The following is an 18,955-nucleotide window of genomic DNA, read 5'->3' as shown; positions in this document are numbered from 1 at the left end:
TGGGGTATCCATTCAATTTGTTTTACAATTTAGATATCAAATAGTTCTTTGGCATTATAAATATTTTATATGAGATTTAAATTTATTTCCAAGAGTAAAATTATTTAAAAGTATACTACAATAGACATGCTCCCAGAACAACTCATCTTCCCAAAAACAGTCGCACTGGGATTTTTGTGATCTGCTATACAAACACACATACCACAATACACAATCCCTTCATAGCTCCTAGTGGGCAGCCAAGGGTCGTTGAGTACATAGGCCTTCTGATAGTCCCGTCGTGCCCACTTGAAATTACCAATGTCTTTTGAAAAGCCAATCAGGAGCTTTGGTTTGAACCTTTTTAAGGATTCAGTTATGATTTCTAACAAGCCGAAGAGGGAGAAAGCACATGATGGCCCCAGTCACCGCGACTATAAAATTCAAAAGTATTCTAACCTAACCTAACCATCCTTTGCACTGGCTCCCCACCTCATAACCAAGTAGATAAGTCTGAGGAGGATGGACGCTGGGCCCCCTCAACAACGTCAAGGTCCAACGGCTCCTTAAGGGAGACACAATCCTTGCAACTTTAAATTATTATATTGCAATTATTAAGTATGAATTAAATAATAACCATTTAAAAACAAGATACAAACATAACCTTGAAATTCTACGCTATAAAATTATATATGTAATACTACATATACAGGGTGGTCGAGTTTGCTTTTGAGGGGGACACATTTTAAACATATTCGATCTGCGCCTTTAACCCCCTAGCGAGTGTGAGTAACAACCCTAAAATTTTAAATGGAAAGAGAGGTCAAATGATACATCATTTGAAAGGACACAAAATTGTCTTTCTAATGATACCCTATTTGTTGAATTTTACTAAAATAGTAATTGCGAAAAATGCTTTAAACACATTAAGCCAAAAATTATGGTATTAATGAAAAATACAAATAAGTTTTAATTATTAGAGTGAAAACAACTGCAATCGTTAGTACATTCCAATGTTTGTTATTTTTAACATACTTTGTAAACAAAAGGAAACCAGCCATTAAATTGATTTATTAAAACATTACATTAACTAATGTTGAAAAAATGTGACCCATTTGATTCCACACAATAATATAGATTTTGTTGAAATCTATTTCTAACATTTTGTAGCATATCAGGTGTTATGTTTCTGCACTCTGGTGTTGGCGAAGATCTTCTATGGACTCGGGCTTCATAGCAAAACATTTATTTTTTAAGTGTCCCCAAAAAAAAAGTCTAAAGGTGATAAATCCGGTGACGTGGCAGGCCATTCAATTGGACTCCTCCTTTCAATCCACCGTCTAGGAAACCGGTCATCTAAAAACTGTCTTAGGAACCATATAGTGTGGAGGTGCTCCATCTTGCTGAAAATGAAGCCGATCAGCAGTATGATTTTGGTGATCTTCAATTATTTGTGTTATTAACAAATCAATTGTATCTTCAAGCATGTTTAGGTAGATTTCACCAGTTAAATTTCCAGGAATAAAAAGTGGTCCTATGATATGATTTCCTAATATGCCACACCAGACGTTTATTTTTTGAGGATATTCGGTATAAATGTGGGTTACTATCATCCCAGTAATGGCAATTGTGCCTATTCAAATAAAATGTGCATTCGTTGAAAAAACAAATGTTAAATAACAGGGCCGGATTAAGCTAGGGGCTTGGGGGGGCTATAGCCCCGGGCCCCAGGTCCAAGAGGGCCCCATCATTTGGAAATCATTCTATATTTTTAGATGTGTTGATACCAAAATCTAACGTATTGATATTATTTTGTGAATTTTTCCGGGTTTTCGAATTCCTTAAGGGGGCCCCGTCATTATTTTAGCCCCGGGCCTTATAAATCTTAATCCGGCCCTGTTAAATAATAATTGCGGATCTTCAATTAAACGCTGGCTCATTGTTCCACAAAATTGCAGGCTTCTATCAGGATCATCCTCATTTATTTCCTATACTAGTTTGATTTTGTAGGTATGAAATTTGTACGCTTTTAAAATTCGTATTATGGACGAACGGGAGACACCTGAGGCTATATAAAATGGTTGCGATTGATCTATGAATGATGTACTCATCCTGTTAGTTGATTAAATTATAATACTACAGTCTACTTCACTTTCATGATACTAGTATTGACTATAATCTATATTGTTATCCAGCAGGGAGCGACTACTAAAATACTTTCTTTCCATATGTCCAATTTATATGCGTTGCCCATTTGTTACTGTATAATATGTTATACATTTGGTGCATAATTCAACCTATTCAACCACTATTAAGCCGTACTATTCAGTTATTTAGAAATTTTTGAATAGACTATTATCCTTCCACTTACCTTAATCTAAAATTAATTGCCTAAACGGTTGTGAACATACCTTACAATAAATCACTTGTTTCCTTTATTTATATTCTTCTTTTATTATGAGTTTTATTGAATTTAGCACAGACCACACTGTGGTCTGTGGAATTTAGGGAATATAAATGAATTCATTTGTGTACAGTATAAGCAACCACCTTAAAACTTCACACTGATCTTCTTCCGCGCATTTGTCTTGTGTTTATCATGTCATAATCCACATTTATTGACATTTCATGACATCTAAAATGGTAATCGTGTAGATTAGTAAACAGACCACATCATAAGGGGTTAACCTAATAACTTTTTCCGAAATTGTTTAAAAAATGAATTGAAAATGTGGTTTTTAACATTAGTTACTTATATAGCAATAATCATACAAATAATATTTGTTACAATTGCAATAGGTGAGTTGATTGAAACTTCATGTATTGTTCAAATCATTCGCTTTTTTTAGCTGCAGGTCTGTATTATTTGGCAGAATTGGTTGAAGAATATACCAGTGTAGCGAAAAAATTTATATGGTGGTTAAATGCGGTAAGACAGTTTGTTTTATATTTTTAACTAAATTTATTGTTATTTACACTTGAAACTTTTTTCAAAATACTCACTTAAAATGTATATCGACTATAAATAATGTGTTCATAGTTACTGGCAAATTGGCCATATTGCTTCAAAGTATTTGAACTGTTTGTATAAAATAATGTGTTGTATTATAGCTTATTTTGATGTACATAACAAAGATCAAAATTTTCATTTTAACACACATAACAGTGATTTATACCAATTTCTTCAGATATAAGATTTACGAACACAAATAGTACTTGCTGATATAAAATTTAATAATTTTATTGAACCCTTAAATCTAGTTTCCAAAAAGGAATTTTGAGCTAGTTATTTGAAATCCACTTAACTTTATAGATTAAAGTTTTAAGGTACACTATGATTTGAGCTCTTTATTTACTCATATCCAATATGTATATCAAACTTTGTTTTTTTTATTTGTATATTTCAAATCATTAATCCATCACCATTTTTTTAAATTGTTCTTTTGACCTTTACACATACTACTCACTAAAAATTGAATATAGACTATACACAATTATCATTAGCCCATAATTCTCAATTTTGATTATCCATTCAATAGTAAAAGTTCATATCCATTTGAACTTGAGAAAATTGGTTTATACAGGGTGTTTCTAAATGCACGCGACAAAGTTCAGGAGGTGATTGCTTATATGAAATTAAAAGATGGGTCTTTGCAATAACAAAATTTCCTCAGCCCACCCCTTCCCGAGATATCACCCTTAGGAGGTGGTGACTAAAAGTGAGTTTTTATTTTTTTCTCTAAAATTCAGTAAAACTAGAAACTTGAAATTCTCTAATTTTCATGCACTCACAAAGGACTAACTACAGGTATTTTTTCAATATTTCTGTTACATTATACGTGGGTGAAATTAGCAACCCTTACTTCACTTCATATCAAAACTATTTTTAAGATGAAGTTTTATTAAATAAAATTATAACTTGGTTATTGAAACGCGTGTCAGACAGTGTAATTATGAGTGGTGGTGTGAACAGTGTGCAGTACCTTCCGAATTTTGTCAAATGAATTTAGAAACATCCTCTAAGTAAGACGTTATTTTGTTAGCCAAATTACAATCTAGCAAATTGGACATTCTATATGTATGTCTTTCTTGGTAATTGGCTCCAGGAATCATATCCCTAATAATAATGATGTAAATCTATTATTTAAATTATAAGCCAAAAATCATTGAAGTTTGTCTGTATCTGACTTATATATCTAAAAGACAAAGGAGTTAGACAAAATTAAAAATTATTCTACCAAGTTTGACTGAAAATTCTATACAAAAATACAAAATAACTTCAAATCTAATGTACCCAATACCATAATTGGAGTTCGATAACAAAAAGTAAATTAACTTACAGTATCGACGTTTGTAATAAATATTTTAATCAAGAAAGTAAAATATGTTGTTTGCACATTGAAATTTTCCAAAAAAACTTACAGAGTTACTATTTACATTTTAGAAAAAAATATGTATATCAAAAGATTTGATTACATTTGTGAATTTGAATAAAAAAATCAAATAAATACAATAATAAAAGAAATATTAGGTTTGATAAAAAAAGGATTAAGTTTTATTGCAGTATTTACTTATAATGCATCTATTTCATAAAAGGTTTCCATTAAGTATCTAGGTAAGTTTTGTTCTCTGTAAGAACTTATTCTAGATAGTCAGTCTGCTACAGTCACTTTTGTGAGATTGTGTTTGTAGTGACTGTCGAGTGAACAATACATTAAGTTTTGTTCTAGTCTAGAATAGTTGATGTGAAGATTGTGGAATTTAAAAATGAGAAGAGGAACAGTCAAAATGTCATTCGACCTCGAATTTTTGCAAAAAACTGTGCAAATAAAAAAAATTACTACCAAAATTTTTCTTGTGATAATACTTTTAGATTTAGATATTCCGCATAAACTTTTTATGAAGTTGACTTGCTCTAATCTAGCTTATATAGTTTTCTTTTGTCAGGAGAGCTCTAGACATAAATGTGGGGTAATAGAATGAATAAAGCTTTGCTCTGTGATGCAGAACTTTCATGTGCAGCTTTACCAATGCACAAATCTTCAATTTTCTGCCTTGAAATAAGTGCAAAAAATTCGTACTTACTTTTGGCTGCATAAATCATACGGGTGGTTTGAAAACTCTGAAATACAGTGTTCCTAACTCTCCCCAAAGCCCTAATCAAAATAACTTAAAATCCCCACAATTACTAGGGATTCCCCCTGAAAAAAATTTATTATTTATAAAATAAATGATTAAATATTTTTAAATGAATAATACATTAAAAATAATAGAATACCATTAAACAAATATTAAATTTTAAGCAATAGATACATAAATTCTCTCAGCAAAATCATTTTTTCATAATTATCTAAAACTTTAAGTGACAAATCGTTTTGTTCAAATCTGATTTTTTTAAATCGTAGATATTGATTTAAAGAATTTCCTTACACCTTTATTTTACTTGATTTGAAATAAAATTAAATAAATATTTGAAGTTATAAAAGTACCTCCAAATATTAAGTTATAAAAGTACCTCTAAAAATATAAATAAGCTTCTCCTCCTCCTTTCTCCAAAATAGACACCAACAAAAAGATGCTTAGAATGTATAATTTTAATTTAGAACCTAAATTTTCTGGGGGAGGGCTACCCTAATATTACCCCACACATGGCCCTGATGCTGGTTAGCACCGCCATTGCCTGTTCTAGATTTTGGAGCACTTTTAATATGATTCAGAATTATTAAAATGGCATGCATAAACATAAAACAATGAAAGTTTCAAATTTTAAAGTTTTTTCTTGAAAGTTAAAATATTTTCTTATAGTAGTAAACTGAACATGAGTTCTAAAATCAATAAAATTTAGTATCACATATCAACTGTAAATACTTACCTTGAGAATTTGTCAATGTGAATTTTCATTTTCAAATAACTACTATAAATAAAATAGAACTTGGATTTAAAGTTTATTTATTTATTTATACTAAGAAATACGACCCATAACATTCATATTAACTAGTACTGTGTTTCTTTAATAAATTAATTCCTTTTGGTTTCAATTTTCTATCTAAAATAGCTTTCTTCCTATCTTCTTCTGCTTGTAATAAATTATTATATCGATCAACTGCAAAATCGATTTCATCAGTAAAACGAATTATATCTTGTTTTATTTGTTGTTGCTTTTTTATTCTTTCTTTTTGTCCCTCTCCATACGGTGTCAATCTACCATCTAAGAATGTGTAATCAGGCGCATCTGTTAATACTCCACAAGCATTTGGATTCAATGGGAGACCTCTTTCTTTCCTCCACTTTTGATTAAAATGTAAAATACTAGATGTATTTAAACATCTTGATTGCTTAACAATCCCTATAAATTAGAAAATTATTGTATTTTTACAAGCAAATTTTTACCAATGATAAGATTTGTGGTTATGTTATAATTATGGTATTAAAGAAACTGTAAATTAATGCTTTCAAAAACTGATCAGTTTTTTATTAACAAATTTCACTTACCTGTATGTAATACTAATCGTAAGTTCTGCATAATATTAATTTGTAAAAACATGGTACATTCTTCTTCTTTTTTAAATTCGTCTTACGGGGCGATCTGACGAGCTGTCATGAGCTGATCCCATTAAAAAATGGCCGTCGTGTGGTACGCAAAAACTGTGAGTTTATCTGTTGGCTTTTAGACCCCAATATTTCCAGTTTTACTGTGATAAACCTTCTTAAAGAGTTGCTACTCAAAGAAGTGTGAAATTTAGTCCCGGAAACGTGGACTTGTTGGTTTTTTTTCCGACTATGCAGTAGTGTGCTTAGTGTACGTAAATGGTAAATAGAGTCGGAAAAGCTTGTTTTAACATAGGATTTTAATTTTCTAGATGGATATATGTGGTATAAAATACCTATAACTTTAAAATTCCAGAATGCACCTACACGTTTCGTAAATTCTTATTCGTTTTTATTATATTTCATGTTCTAATTGATATTAGTTTTAATTATTCATTTAAAATTTCATTTAAGCTGGGTTTAAATAGCAAATTAGATAACAAATAAGAATTAGTCTTGTATTGTATTGGTAAATGCCAAACGTGAATTTATACTTTCTAGTCTTATTCCTTATATTATCTTATTTGCTATTCAAATCCAGCCCTACATAAGTTTTAATGCCACAAAATATCTTCATGGAAATAATTTTTTTATGTTTGGTTGAGAAGAAGATTACCACTAAACTTTTTTGTTTTCTTTCTGTAGTAAAATACCCTTTTTCTATTTATATATTTTGGTGAGAAACTTCTTAGAAGACTGCTTTCTACTGTATGGTTAACTGTAGTACTACTTCGAAAAGAAACTTTATTTTGTACTCAAGGGGGTGAAGATAAAATTCTATTAAATGATATTGTTCTAGTTTCTACGGCCCTGATAAATCTCTGTCCCCAATTGTTCCAGATTCATTGGATTCTTTATGTTTTGTGTCTCTAAACTGGCTATACTGAGTTCCACAAAACAACTAATGTATACAGAGCTTAATTCTGGTGTAACTAAAAGTGTAGCTATAACATTTCCGAGAGGGAATGGAGGTGAAAAAGAAATCTCCACGGCTTTATAGTTAATCTAGTGCCGAATTAAAAGCTTACTTGAAAATTGACAAAAAAATAGTCAGTTCCATCTGAAATAGATCTAAAAAGTTTCAATGAAGTCCTCGTAACAGCATAATACAAAATGGAGCATACGGGAAAATTGATTGTTGACCCCGCGGCCGTTATTCTGACGAGATCAGCTGTTTTCATTTTGTATCTATTTTTAATTTAGCTAATAGCCTCTTATCTTTTGAACATATAACATTTTGAAATGAATTTCATAATTTTTCACAACTGTTATTTAATTTATTGTATTTTTGTTTCAGTTTACATTTATACTCTACTTATCCCTATGGATATTTGAACGCTTCCCGACTTCCATGATTGTTTGTGGATTGCTTGCTCAAGTTACTCATTTTGTAATTTTAAGAAATTTTCCTTTTGTGGCATTTCTTTCGATAGAGTTTGTTGCTACAGTACTCTTCATATTAATTAACCATTATTTAGCTTTTAGTTACTTCGCTACGGTATATCACACGTTTTCGGAGGTAAGTATAAAATTATTTAATGCTATCTAGGAATAGTTTCATTAAATATATCATAAATATTTTATTTAATAGTCATTCCATTCAAAATTGTCTAACTAGCTTCTTTAGGGTCCCAAAAAAATAATATTTACACGAGTTTGATTTTTACGAGCGCTCGTTTCCATTTATTTAAATAGACTTTAGTCTAGTAGAGTTTAGAAAATTTCAGGAGTCTTGAACAATATTTGCGGGACCATGAGCATTAAAACCTAAACATCTAGAATTTTGTCCTGTACACCCACGATATATTTTAAATGAAATTTTGATTATTTCTGATGGAAAGACAACTAACTCTTGAAACTGTGAAATAACGTACATATTTTGAAGATGTATTTATGTCTGACATATTTATTTTATAAAAGTGTTGATAGTCTAAACCATTTTAGGTAATTGCGTATTTTACACTGTTCCTGTGGTTAGTGCCCTTCGCTTTATTCGTGTCCTTATCAGCAAATGACAATGTATTGCCAACTAGTATAGATGGCACAGGTAAGTTCGAAACAATAATTAAAAATTTACAATAAATAATTTCGCAGTAAAGTAGAATTTAATTTTTCTGATCATTTGTTATATGTTGGCTCAATCAATTGGTTAAAAATGAAGAATGTGTTGTGATTATTGTCATGGAAGTATAGTTTTTATTTTTTCCTCTTCATCCAACATCATTAAATGCTCCAGTAATCATACTTCCTTAAGACAATGAATATCGATCATCATCAATAGCATTTGTTAGTTTGGATGCTTTTATTCACTATTCTGAATTCCATATGTGCCTAATATAACTTGGACTTTGTCACATTAATGCTTTTCCTATGTTCACAACGTTCTTAAAACCATTATCTCAAATTGTAGTCTTTACTTTAGGCTGATAGACCTGCTTTAACTTGCTTCCAGTTTCCATTGAAACTTAAATGAATCTATATATGGCAGCTTTTGAAGCCGTTTCAAATGTCATTAATTCCACATAAGTGTAACTTTATTGTTTGCTTCCACTGAGTTAAATGATTTGATGCAGTCCTATACAAGCTTCGACTCAATTTTATAAGAGTTGGGTGCTTGTAGGGCTGCTCTACTATCAGATAGGATAAATATCTTTGGATTATGATGAATAAGGATAACGTATGTTTTTGGTCAGAAAATGGATGGTTCTGATCCCATTGGGATAGCGAGCTTGGTTCTTGGGCTATATATTCCTGCTTCTACTTGTCCATTTTCGATTTTCGTGATATAAGTGTAGAATACTAATAAGCCCCTTGAGAACGCAAATTCTGCATTTGTCCATAGCCGTCGACTTGTTATTATAATTTTATAGTGATCATACCGATGAGACCTTACATTTCTTTATAATGATGAGATGCCCAGTCAGGTGGCAGGGCTTTATGTTTCATTCCTTGCATGCCTTAGTGCTTCACTTTCTATGAAGGTCTTCAAAGGGAGCAAGTGTAAAATGACTTGTAGTGCTACCTGGGACATGACCGATGACCGGGTCACGTCTGTTATTGCAAGGCAGACTGTCCTTTGCAACATATCTAGGGTTGCTTCTCGAATTTCGGTTTTTGTCTTTGTCGCCATATGAAAATTGCATAGTTCATCATTTTAGGTGAACTATGGCTGTCAGCCAACAGGAACCACACAACCTACTACTCTCAAAGAATCGGTTTCTACCAAAGTCGAAGCTTTGACCGTTGCTTTTGACTCAAACGCCGTAACATCAGTGGTGCGGATAAAAAAACAGAAGGAAGGCTAAGGTTGTCGAGACGGCTCTAAGCTTAACTGTCCAGGATCCAGAGGTGGCCTCGACCTCCAATCTCCACACAGGGTTTCCAACCCGGAGTTTCAGGTAAAGCCTGTTACTAATCCCTAGTTCTACGCCCATCAAACAACGAGTTGGTTCCAAAAGGTGCCTGGGGCCATCATGCGGTCTCCATCTGTCAGTGGAACCAAGCCACTGCAGTTTCTCCCTCTTCAGCTGGTTTAGACTTAAATCCTAATTTAAAGAAGGATATGGGGCTTTCGTAATTTAAAGTGGGGGACGACGGGGCTATCAGAAGGCACTTGGCCATACACTATTCTACTATGAACATTTGCATAAGAAAATTTTCTCTTCAAACAAAAAAATAATCAACCACATAGTGCAAAAATCGTCCAAAATCCAGCAATCCCATAGAACCTCCACGATAGTTGCTTAAAGGCTCTATTAAGTCTATAACACAATTCGATGAAATAATGCTCGAAGTATGCCGAATTATTGTTAAGCTAGGGGAGAAAATATCCGCATTAAAATAAGCATTTGGTTTGAAAATATTTCTTGAATTTTTGTATTTCCTACTGTTCCAATTTCATTTTGTGCTCAATTCATTGTGATATTTTTTAAATAAAAAAATCATAATTGCACTTAAATTTTACGGAGGGGTGGGGGGAATTTTGTTTATAACATTGTTAATATTTATTTTATTTATTAGATCAACCTTAATCGTTTTTTTTAGATGCTGATGTAGTGTCAAATTATTTTTCGAAGAAAAATAAGAAGTTTGGACTGCTTGCAGCTTTCAATTATGCTAAAGACACTCTTCTTCCAGTGAGGACAAAAAAAGGATTTTAATTATTTTTTCTGCCATGTAAAGATATTAATTTATTAATTTCAATTTAGATTTTTTAAGTTCCAAAAAATACCAAAACCAGCTATTTTTGTTTTTTGTTGCAATATAACATTTGAAAACTAGGAGTTATTGGATCTATATTTTTTTTACTTATAAATGAAGTTTTGCTAATAATAACAACAAAAATAAATTAAAATATTGAAAATACTAATTTTGGCAGAACTTATTTTCTGTAATAAAACAACTTTTGTTTACAGGGGAAAGATTATACTTTCTGATTCAAAAACCCAATAGAATTTGTTGGGGAAATAAAACTACAGTTTTAAAAAAATTAAGTGAATTTAATAATAGTTCCACTTCACCTAGGGAGCCGATCTAGGGCGCATCCGATAAAATAATATTTTCTTTTTATTTTTAAATATCTACAAATCCAGTCTATAGGAACCCAATTAAGACATTAACTATTCATGAGTGTTTTTTTCTTTATTCAATGATGAATAATTGTTTTATTCTAATAAAAAAAAATATATATGTATATAACGCAATCAACAAATTTTAAGCTAGCGGACGTTATGTTTGGGCAGCTTCTTTTTGTAATCTGGCTGCTACCGCTGCTACTAGGGCTGCTCCACGACCACTACCGTCTTCAGATAACATCAAATCAAACTGGAACAAAAGACAAATGAACTGAATTTAAATTTTGATCAAAAAAATTATAGGTTATGTTAACTATAATCATGTGTAGTTATTCTTAAAATAGATAGTACATTCAAAAATAACAAGCGGTATAGAACTCTAGGGGAACCTCATTTATTCCAAACTTTGGGAATAAATCATACATTTTAAAAAATTCGAACATTTTTTATACTCTTGTAATTATGCAATGAAAATCACAGTTTTTATTTCAACTTGAAGGTATACAGTAATAAATTTCTTCAGTACACAAATACTATCCTACATTTTTATGAAATAGAGTAATCGCTCATAAGAAATTAATTATTTTAATGTTTTATCGTTTCCAGAGTATGAATTTCGTAATTAAAACCTTTTTTTTTGGAAAAAAATGAAGCCTATATTGTTTTATTATGGGAAGGAAAACTAATAATAAATTAACCTCGTACAGAGAAAGGTATTTAAGACATCAAGACTCTAACAAACATTAATAGTTAAAATAGATACTAAGTACACTAAGCTCAAACTTAAAAGCTTAGGGGTCCAAAAAGGTAGTTTGCTTCGGAAAGTACTACACACCTGATATTCCATAATGAAAAAACGATGAATTTTAGCAAGAAGGGAAATGTTGGGAACTGAACAGTCAAAGCTTAATGTTCAGAACAAACAGACATCAGGTTTTGAGACCAGTGTAGACAGCTATGTAATCGATTAAAAAAAAAACTATTTTATTAACATTATACAGACAAAAATATTTGAGAAATTGTTGCTTTGAAGACGAACATTATCATTGCATAAAAAACAATTCACAGCACCAATTTGGATTTTGAAAAACCTTCATCAAAGATAGAGATGATAAAATTTTCTTAGCTATACTTCTGGTAATTGCTAAAGTATTCGACAACTAAGGCACCAAGAGCTGAGAATGAATATAATGTAATATTTGTTCCGGATTCAGGCTTTTTGTCCCATACTGCCCCATCAATCCAAGGGTGGGTTAAAATGGACTCTCACTTTAATAATCGTGAACTTCCATTGTCATATTTACGAAAATTAGCAGAGATATTTTTCTGTCTATCTGGCACAAATGCTTCTACAGAAAGAATATTTCCTTTTGGATAAGTGACAAAACTCTACTTGAAATAGACTAATAATAACACTGTCTGACGCGTTTAGCTCCAATCTCTGAAGACGTTAACTTTGTTATCGAAACGCGAGTCAGACAGTCTAATTGTGAGTAAACAGTGTGTTCAGTAGAATCAGACAGTGTAATTGTGAGTGTTGGTGTAGTGGTAGTGTGAATAGTTTATTCATTATGATATGAAATTTGGTCGATGAAATCTATGTTAATGTCATAAGTTACTCCTCGAACTTCTTGAATTGATTATATACTTTTAAAAAATGTTAATAGGTAATTTTGTTATGAAGCTTTAACTTCAAACTCATGTAATTCAAAAGTAGTTGAAGTTGACTTGGTTCACTTGTATCCTGTGCCTTCCATATGTGCAAAATTAATAAAGACAAGTATTTTGAGATTTCAAGAAATTCGAGCATTAAACAATTTCAACTACATTGGAAGTTTTTGGAGAGTTTAAATAAATTTAGATTTTCACATTACTGACCGGATTTGGTTTGGTTCTGATGAGCACTGCTACCAGAATATGAGTGTTGTTTGAATGGCTGAATGTGAATTAGTTGGTTAAATAGAATTCATAAAAAGGAACTTGTTTAAAAATCTTGTCAAAGTACAATAACATGTAAAACATATTAACAATACTCACTTGTATGCTAGGATCGGCTAATTCCTTAATTTTTTCCATCATCAGATTGTGGAAATGTGGATGGAACCTGTAAACAGATCCATCAATTCCAACGGTTACTTTTTTCTCGTCCATTTTATTTAACAATACGGCTAATCCAGCTGAGACTAAATGCGCAGATCTTCTAGAAATGCATTCACAAATATATCTAACGTTTATGTAGTCTTGTTCGGTTGCATGTTTAAGACCTACAAGTAAACAAAATTACATAAAATTAAAGTTACTGACAAAAAAATTATTTTCATATTACGTAGCTATTAAGTAACGAGACTTGTGAAATAAAATATTTTATTTGGATATTATGTATATTTATTTATTACCACCATCAAATTACACCCCAACTCTATCCCTACATCGCTCCACGCGAATCTCCACTGTTGCAAACAATGCAGGAAGTCTGTTAATTCCTTATGAAAGGCGCGCCGATTTTTTCTTTCACAGCTTCAACAGACTCAAATCTTGTTCCTTTTAATTCAGATTTGATCCTAGGAAAAAGATAGAAGTCACACGGTGCAATATCCGGCGAATAAAGTGGGTGGTCTAACACTGGGATGTTGTACTTGTCTAGAAACCTCTTAACGGAAAGTGCGGAATAAGATATCAGTTTTGCACACATTTTTCGATATTTTCAACCCTTTTAGAAGTGGAAGAGCGATCCGAACGTGAATCATTTTCAACATCTTATCGGCTATCTTTGTGAATCTTCCATTGTTCCAAACAGTACAGGAAGTTTGTTAATTCCTTTCTAACCTTTCAAGGAAATATGAACAGACCCGTTGACGCCAGAGCTTTTGGTCAGATTTTTTGGCAGACTTATGTCATGTGTAATTCCTCGTATAAAATTTTTCTAATCGTTTCTTTATCAGCATTTACAGTCTCAGCAATCATCCAGATGCTCATTCGACGATTTGCACGCACAGTTTGGTTGATTTTGATCACTGTTTCCGGAGTTGAAACAGTCACGGAGCGACCTGGGCGCTGGTCATCTTCAGTGCTCTCTCGGCCATCACTAAAGCGCTTACACCACTCAAAAACACACTCACACGCGCTAGAGAATTGTCCCCATAGGCCTCTTACAACAAGTTATAGCACTCAGTCAGAGTTTTTTCGATTTAACGAGAAATTTGAGATTGATACGTTTTGTGTTTTTTTTACCCCACCCGTCTAGGGCGCCATCTAGGCGCGCAGCCTCGTTATTGGACGTTGTCTTGCATCATGTCAAGCGGCCTTAAGGAGCGCCCCGAGATTTTAGGAATCACATTATTTTTTTTATCACTGCATAAAATATTTTATTATAGGCAATTTTGGGTTTATTATTTTGAAATTCATAACTTGAAAACGTAAATGTAATACATTTTTATATGTATCACGAGGATCAAGCCCTAAATGGCCCGATTGGGGTGTTACATATTTTTTCTGATACATGTTCAAGGCAGAATATAAATAACACGTTTGTAAGATTTTGGATGACTCTACAAATCAATAAGCGTTTTAAGCAGATCTACTAATATTTTCCAATTCGCGGTCACTTCTTTTCACCTTTCGACAGGGATTATGGGAGTGTAAAAAGTTTGAGCACAAAATGTGATCGTATTTACGTAATTGATACAGAATTCTAGAAAAAATATGCCTTTTACCATACATATCATGTCTTACAAGAATATAGTAGATTTTAAAAATATTCTACATAAAAAACTTGCAGAAATATGCCAACAAATAAGGAAAAGGAAAATTTCACGATTTAGAAATATACATGCAGTTTGTGTATGATGCATCACATTCAGGTTATCTTGAATGCTTATACTTTATTGACGAAGCTATGTCATATAGTTCAAAGTTACTATAACAAAAAAAGAATCCAAAGATTCTGACTAATAAAGGCTTATCCTGGACCATTAGCAATCAACATTAAGAAGATAATGAAATACGTAGAGGGGGAACAGCTGGAGTTCTATTATCCTATCACATCCTGGCAAAGCTCTAACATATATGATGATGATAATGCCAGTGATTGAGATTGGATAATATTTGTTTCCGTACTACAACAAAACTGTTTCTTTTTTTTAATTCTGGTCAAATATTTTAATTGAACTTAGATTGAGATTAATAACAGTATAAGTCTTGGTTAGATTTTTGTTTATAAATCAAAAATTAATCCAACTCCAAATTTTATTTTTAGTGTGAAGGACGTAAAAAATGATAAACCAAAACTTTTGTGTACACACGAAACTCGAAACAAAAATAACCAACACAAAAGATAGTTTTCTTAGTTTCACCAAATTTACAATATTTGGACTTGTGCTGTTATTATTCTCACCGATTCAATAAATTTCCGCGATTCTAGATCTTTTGTAAATACCACAAATTTAGGATAAATAATAAGAGACAGACTATTAAATTAATCTTTGAATAGATTTTATATAAGAGATATGACTTAAATTTCAACTTTATCTGTGACTCAATTTATATAAATTTGCACTTCAAATTTTCTAAATGCCAGGAAGTAGATTATTTGATTCAATGTAAAATACCGGATGTGATAAGTTCATGTGACGAACAAAAACTTTTTATTGCAATGAGACATGACAAAAATTGGGAATATACATTATGTAATTGTTTAGAATTCTTCGTATCGAAACAATTCAATTAGATCTATTATTATCAATTACCCAATGATACACATCATCATTCCAGAAACAACTTTTGAGGTTGTTTTTGAATTGAATGTTTATGCCATTTTTGGGTGGGGTATTGGCTTCCCCAAAAATTTTTACAACTTTGACATGAAACGAGTGTTAGGGTTCCCCAATAAGCATGAAAGAAGATCACAAATTTTTGATATTCCACATTTTAATTGTACATAAGATTTGAGAAAAAAAACTGTAAATATAACTAAAAAATTGAGATCCATATCAACAATTTACTACTCTTGTTAGTCCAAAAAATACTAAAATTAGAAAATTGAGAATGGGGATAATTTTTCACTAAATCTTTCTTTCAATTGCTATGCAAAAAGTATCCATAAGAAAAAAGGATACGAAGATTCATGTCTCGTAGAAATAATTTAAATGTTCACAAAGTTTTTGTAAGAATAGTCCGAGAAATACCTGCCCTGACCTAGAGATGGCGATAGTTGCTTGAAAAATTACCACTGTCTTTTAAACTACACAATCTATACAGCGTATATTTCAAGTTTGAAGACGCCACGTTGTTTAGTATTTGTTTCGCAGCCATTGATAGTGAACGTTTTCAGTAAAAAAATTAGTCATCGTTATTTGAAAAGCTTTAGCCCATCCTATATAAAAGCTGGAATAGATTCTACTCTAGATGAGACTGCTTCTTGAAAAAGGAAAAACTATTAACAGAGAGTATTATGTGCGAACTTATTGCAACGTTTGAACTAAGAAATCGAGGATTTGGATTAAAAGAAAGTGTTGTTTCATCAAGACAATACACCAGCTCTCACATCTGTTATTACAATTGCCAAAATTAATGAATTAAGGTTTGAGTTTCTACCTCTTGCACCATATTCGCAATATTCAGCATCCTCGGATAATTTTCTGTGGTGGTGGTCAACGAGTTTTTTTTTTGTTGGGCCAGGTACTTCAGGAACCATCCTCGTATATTACACTTTGTACTTATACATATTTTTTTTTAAAATTGATCAGTTTGAAACGTTTACATATTTGTTATGAATAAAAATGAACTTAAAAGACAGTTTGCTTATTCTAAAAACAGAGTTTCCTATAAATAAATTTATTTTTCCAATTTTCACAAATAAAATATATTTTCCATTACGTGATGGAGTAATTTATAAAGAAACTTACCTAATTCTTCACATATATCTCTGAGGCTGTTGAATACTCCGGGTGGGTCACTCTCTATTTCTGAGACGTATTTTGTATAAAACCTTCCTCTTTCAAATAACGCATCTGACCCTTTGCCACCAAATAATAAACCTTCTTTCGTAAATCTTTCTAATGCTAACCTAACCAATTCTCCCATGTACATTCCCGATATCATTTTTTCAAATCTAAAATGAAAATTGGGCTTAAAAAGTAACAAATATCTTAATGTCAACTAAAAAATTATGAATCGCGAAAAAAACTTTCGGTTTCATAAAAATTTCTTCTAAACGTCGAATTGGGAACACAATGAAGCCGGTCCTGGTATAATATATTATTGATGCTAAATTTTGGACGGTTGCGCCGCTATTTTATTTTTTTTTCCGTTTTTATATAAATAATTTCTAAGAACGCCTCTTTGTTTGCGGTAAACTAGAGATTTTAAAGAATCGAAGTACCTATATGCGAAAAACTAAAATAGCATTCGAATGATAACACGTTCGAGTATGTTCACAATTAAAAATGTCAAACTTCATGATGACAATGACAGATTTGACATATTCACATCACTGTTGCCATATCTCAAAACTTAAATACCAACCATAGTATAGTTTTGGACCTAACATTCTGAAAATAATATCTAACGTGTTTCTCGAAGCCGTTTTTGTTATAATTTATGTTTTTGTAACATAATCAGTCTTTGAGAAATGGCCGACGGCCGTGTTTAATTGACGTTTATAAATTACTAGTAATAAATAAGAAAAAAAAAGATCTGAGACGTTTCAGAATCAAAGAATTATGAACAATACAAATAGAACAATAAAAGAAAAGAATGAAAAATTACTTGGACATTTCTAGTGTCAATTAAAGAATACAGTTAGTATTTCTTTCGCCTTAATCTTGCCACACGGAGCTACTTATACTTGCACTTGTCATTGGCAGTCATTTCACAATAGTGTTACCTTGATTGAATGAAACAATTTTATCTGATTAATTTTATTATTAATGGTATTCCATGAATGGATTTGTGTTATAATTGAGCAATGAGTATTTCAAACCGTTACAGAACACTAATCATTTATTTCTAATCAATAATAGATATAATTATTTGAATAACTTGCATTAAATAAATGATTCAATTCTCAAGAATTGGTCGTGACCTATATTTAATTATTTTTTTTCTTTATATCAAAATAGTTTTTTAACATAATTTACATTTTTCAAAATAAAAAAGTTTATGATCATACTGCTTTTTACAATATTCCGCAACCTCTTCTACCATAGATGTAGAGGTGATATTTTTTGCTTCCTCTTCAGCTCGTCTCCATTTCAGTCTTTTTTTTCCGGTTTTTTCACTACTTCTTTATTTCCTTTTACTCTTCTCTTCTCTTTTTTTTGTTTGCTCCGGTTTCCCATATCACCTTAACTGTTCTGTCCTTCATTTTCACTATGTCTCCAAATTGTTGTTCTAATGTCGTTCCTTAGATTATCGCCCCCGCTATTTTCCTCGGTATCTTCATTTCACATGTCGTTAGTTTCTGCCTGAATTTGATAGTTAGCAACGAGAAATCGCAATCATAGATAATCATTGGTAGTAGTACTGATTCGTGGATTTTCGTTTTTGTACGTTTCGTTTTGGCTATTTCTTCGTCAATTCTTTCTTCTGATCTTACGATTATCCCTTATACTTCAGCCTGTTAACACGCTCTTCTTTTCCAGTCCGTGTCCGTATATTCTGTGTTGTAGCTCTTATTTTGGGTTAGCGAATATTAACAGGCCGTCTGCATACATTAGTTCGTTAAAGTAGATTGTGCTGTGCGTTTTCTTTCCTTCTTTGTCCACCTCTTTAGCTATTTCTTTAACGACTAAAAGAAACAATAACGGGCTTAAAAA

General features: G+C 31.7%; 3 protein-coding genes and 1 long non-coding RNA gene across 11 annotated transcripts in view; 1 reads left to right on the top strand and 3 right to left on the bottom strand.

The window, feature by feature from the left end:
* Positions 1–1,035: 1,035 nt before the first annotated feature.
* Positions 1,036–2,545, bottom strand: LOC130449563 (uncharacterized). Its single transcript, XR_008910462.1, has 2 exons — positions 2,391–2,545; positions 1,036–1,382 (listed from the first exon to the last, which is right to left on the bottom strand). It is a non-coding gene; the product is annotated as an uncharacterized LOC130449563 (long non-coding RNA).
* A 51-nt stretch (positions 2,546–2,596) lies between these two features.
* LOC130449561 (protein TEX261) lies at positions 2,597–10,938 on the top strand. The gene is made up of 5 exons (XM_056787461.1): positions 2,597–2,778; positions 2,829–2,908; positions 7,865–8,086; positions 8,512–8,614; positions 10,612–10,938. Exons 1-5 carry the CDS (start codon positions 2,709–2,711, stop codon positions 10,725–10,727), a joined length of 591 nt encoding a protein of 196 aa, XP_056643439.1. The 5' UTR covers positions 2,597–2,708; the 3' UTR covers positions 10,728–10,938.
* Positions 5,912–6,762, bottom strand: LOC130449562 (39S ribosomal protein L52, mitochondrial). Its single transcript, XM_056787462.1, has 2 exons — positions 6,472–6,762; positions 5,912–6,325 (listed from the first exon to the last, which is right to left on the bottom strand). Exons 1-2 carry the CDS (start codon positions 6,521–6,523, stop codon positions 5,970–5,972), a joined length of 408 nt encoding a protein of 135 aa, XP_056643440.1. The 5' UTR covers positions 6,524–6,762; the 3' UTR covers positions 5,912–5,969.
* A 107-nt stretch (positions 10,939–11,045) lies between the features above and the next one.
* Positions 11,046–18,955, bottom strand: part of LOC130449560 (hexokinase type 2) — an 89,484-nt gene continuing 81,574 nt past the window's right edge. For all 8 annotated transcript variants that reach the window (XM_056787455.1, XM_056787456.1, XM_056787451.1 and 5 more), the window contains 3 exons: positions 17,045–17,250; positions 13,179–13,405; positions 11,046–11,391 (listed from right to left, as the gene is read on the bottom strand). In XM_056787455.1, the coding sequence (XP_056643433.1) occupies positions 11,296–11,391; positions 13,179–13,405; positions 17,045–17,250 (529 nt within the window). In that variant the 3' untranslated portion in view covers positions 11,046–11,295. The remainder of the gene's footprint in view (positions 11,392–13,178; positions 13,406–17,044; positions 17,251–18,955) is intronic.

This window comes from Diorhabda sublineata, chromosome 10 (genome assembly GCF_026230105.1).
Source record: "Diorhabda sublineata isolate icDioSubl1.1 chromosome 10, icDioSubl1.1, whole genome shotgun sequence".
Lineage (NCBI taxonomy): Eukaryota > Metazoa > Arthropoda > Insecta > Coleoptera > Chrysomelidae > Diorhabda > Diorhabda sublineata.
The sequence above is the reverse complement of the archived record's forward strand: the minus strand, read 5'-3'. Positions and strand labels throughout refer to the sequence as shown.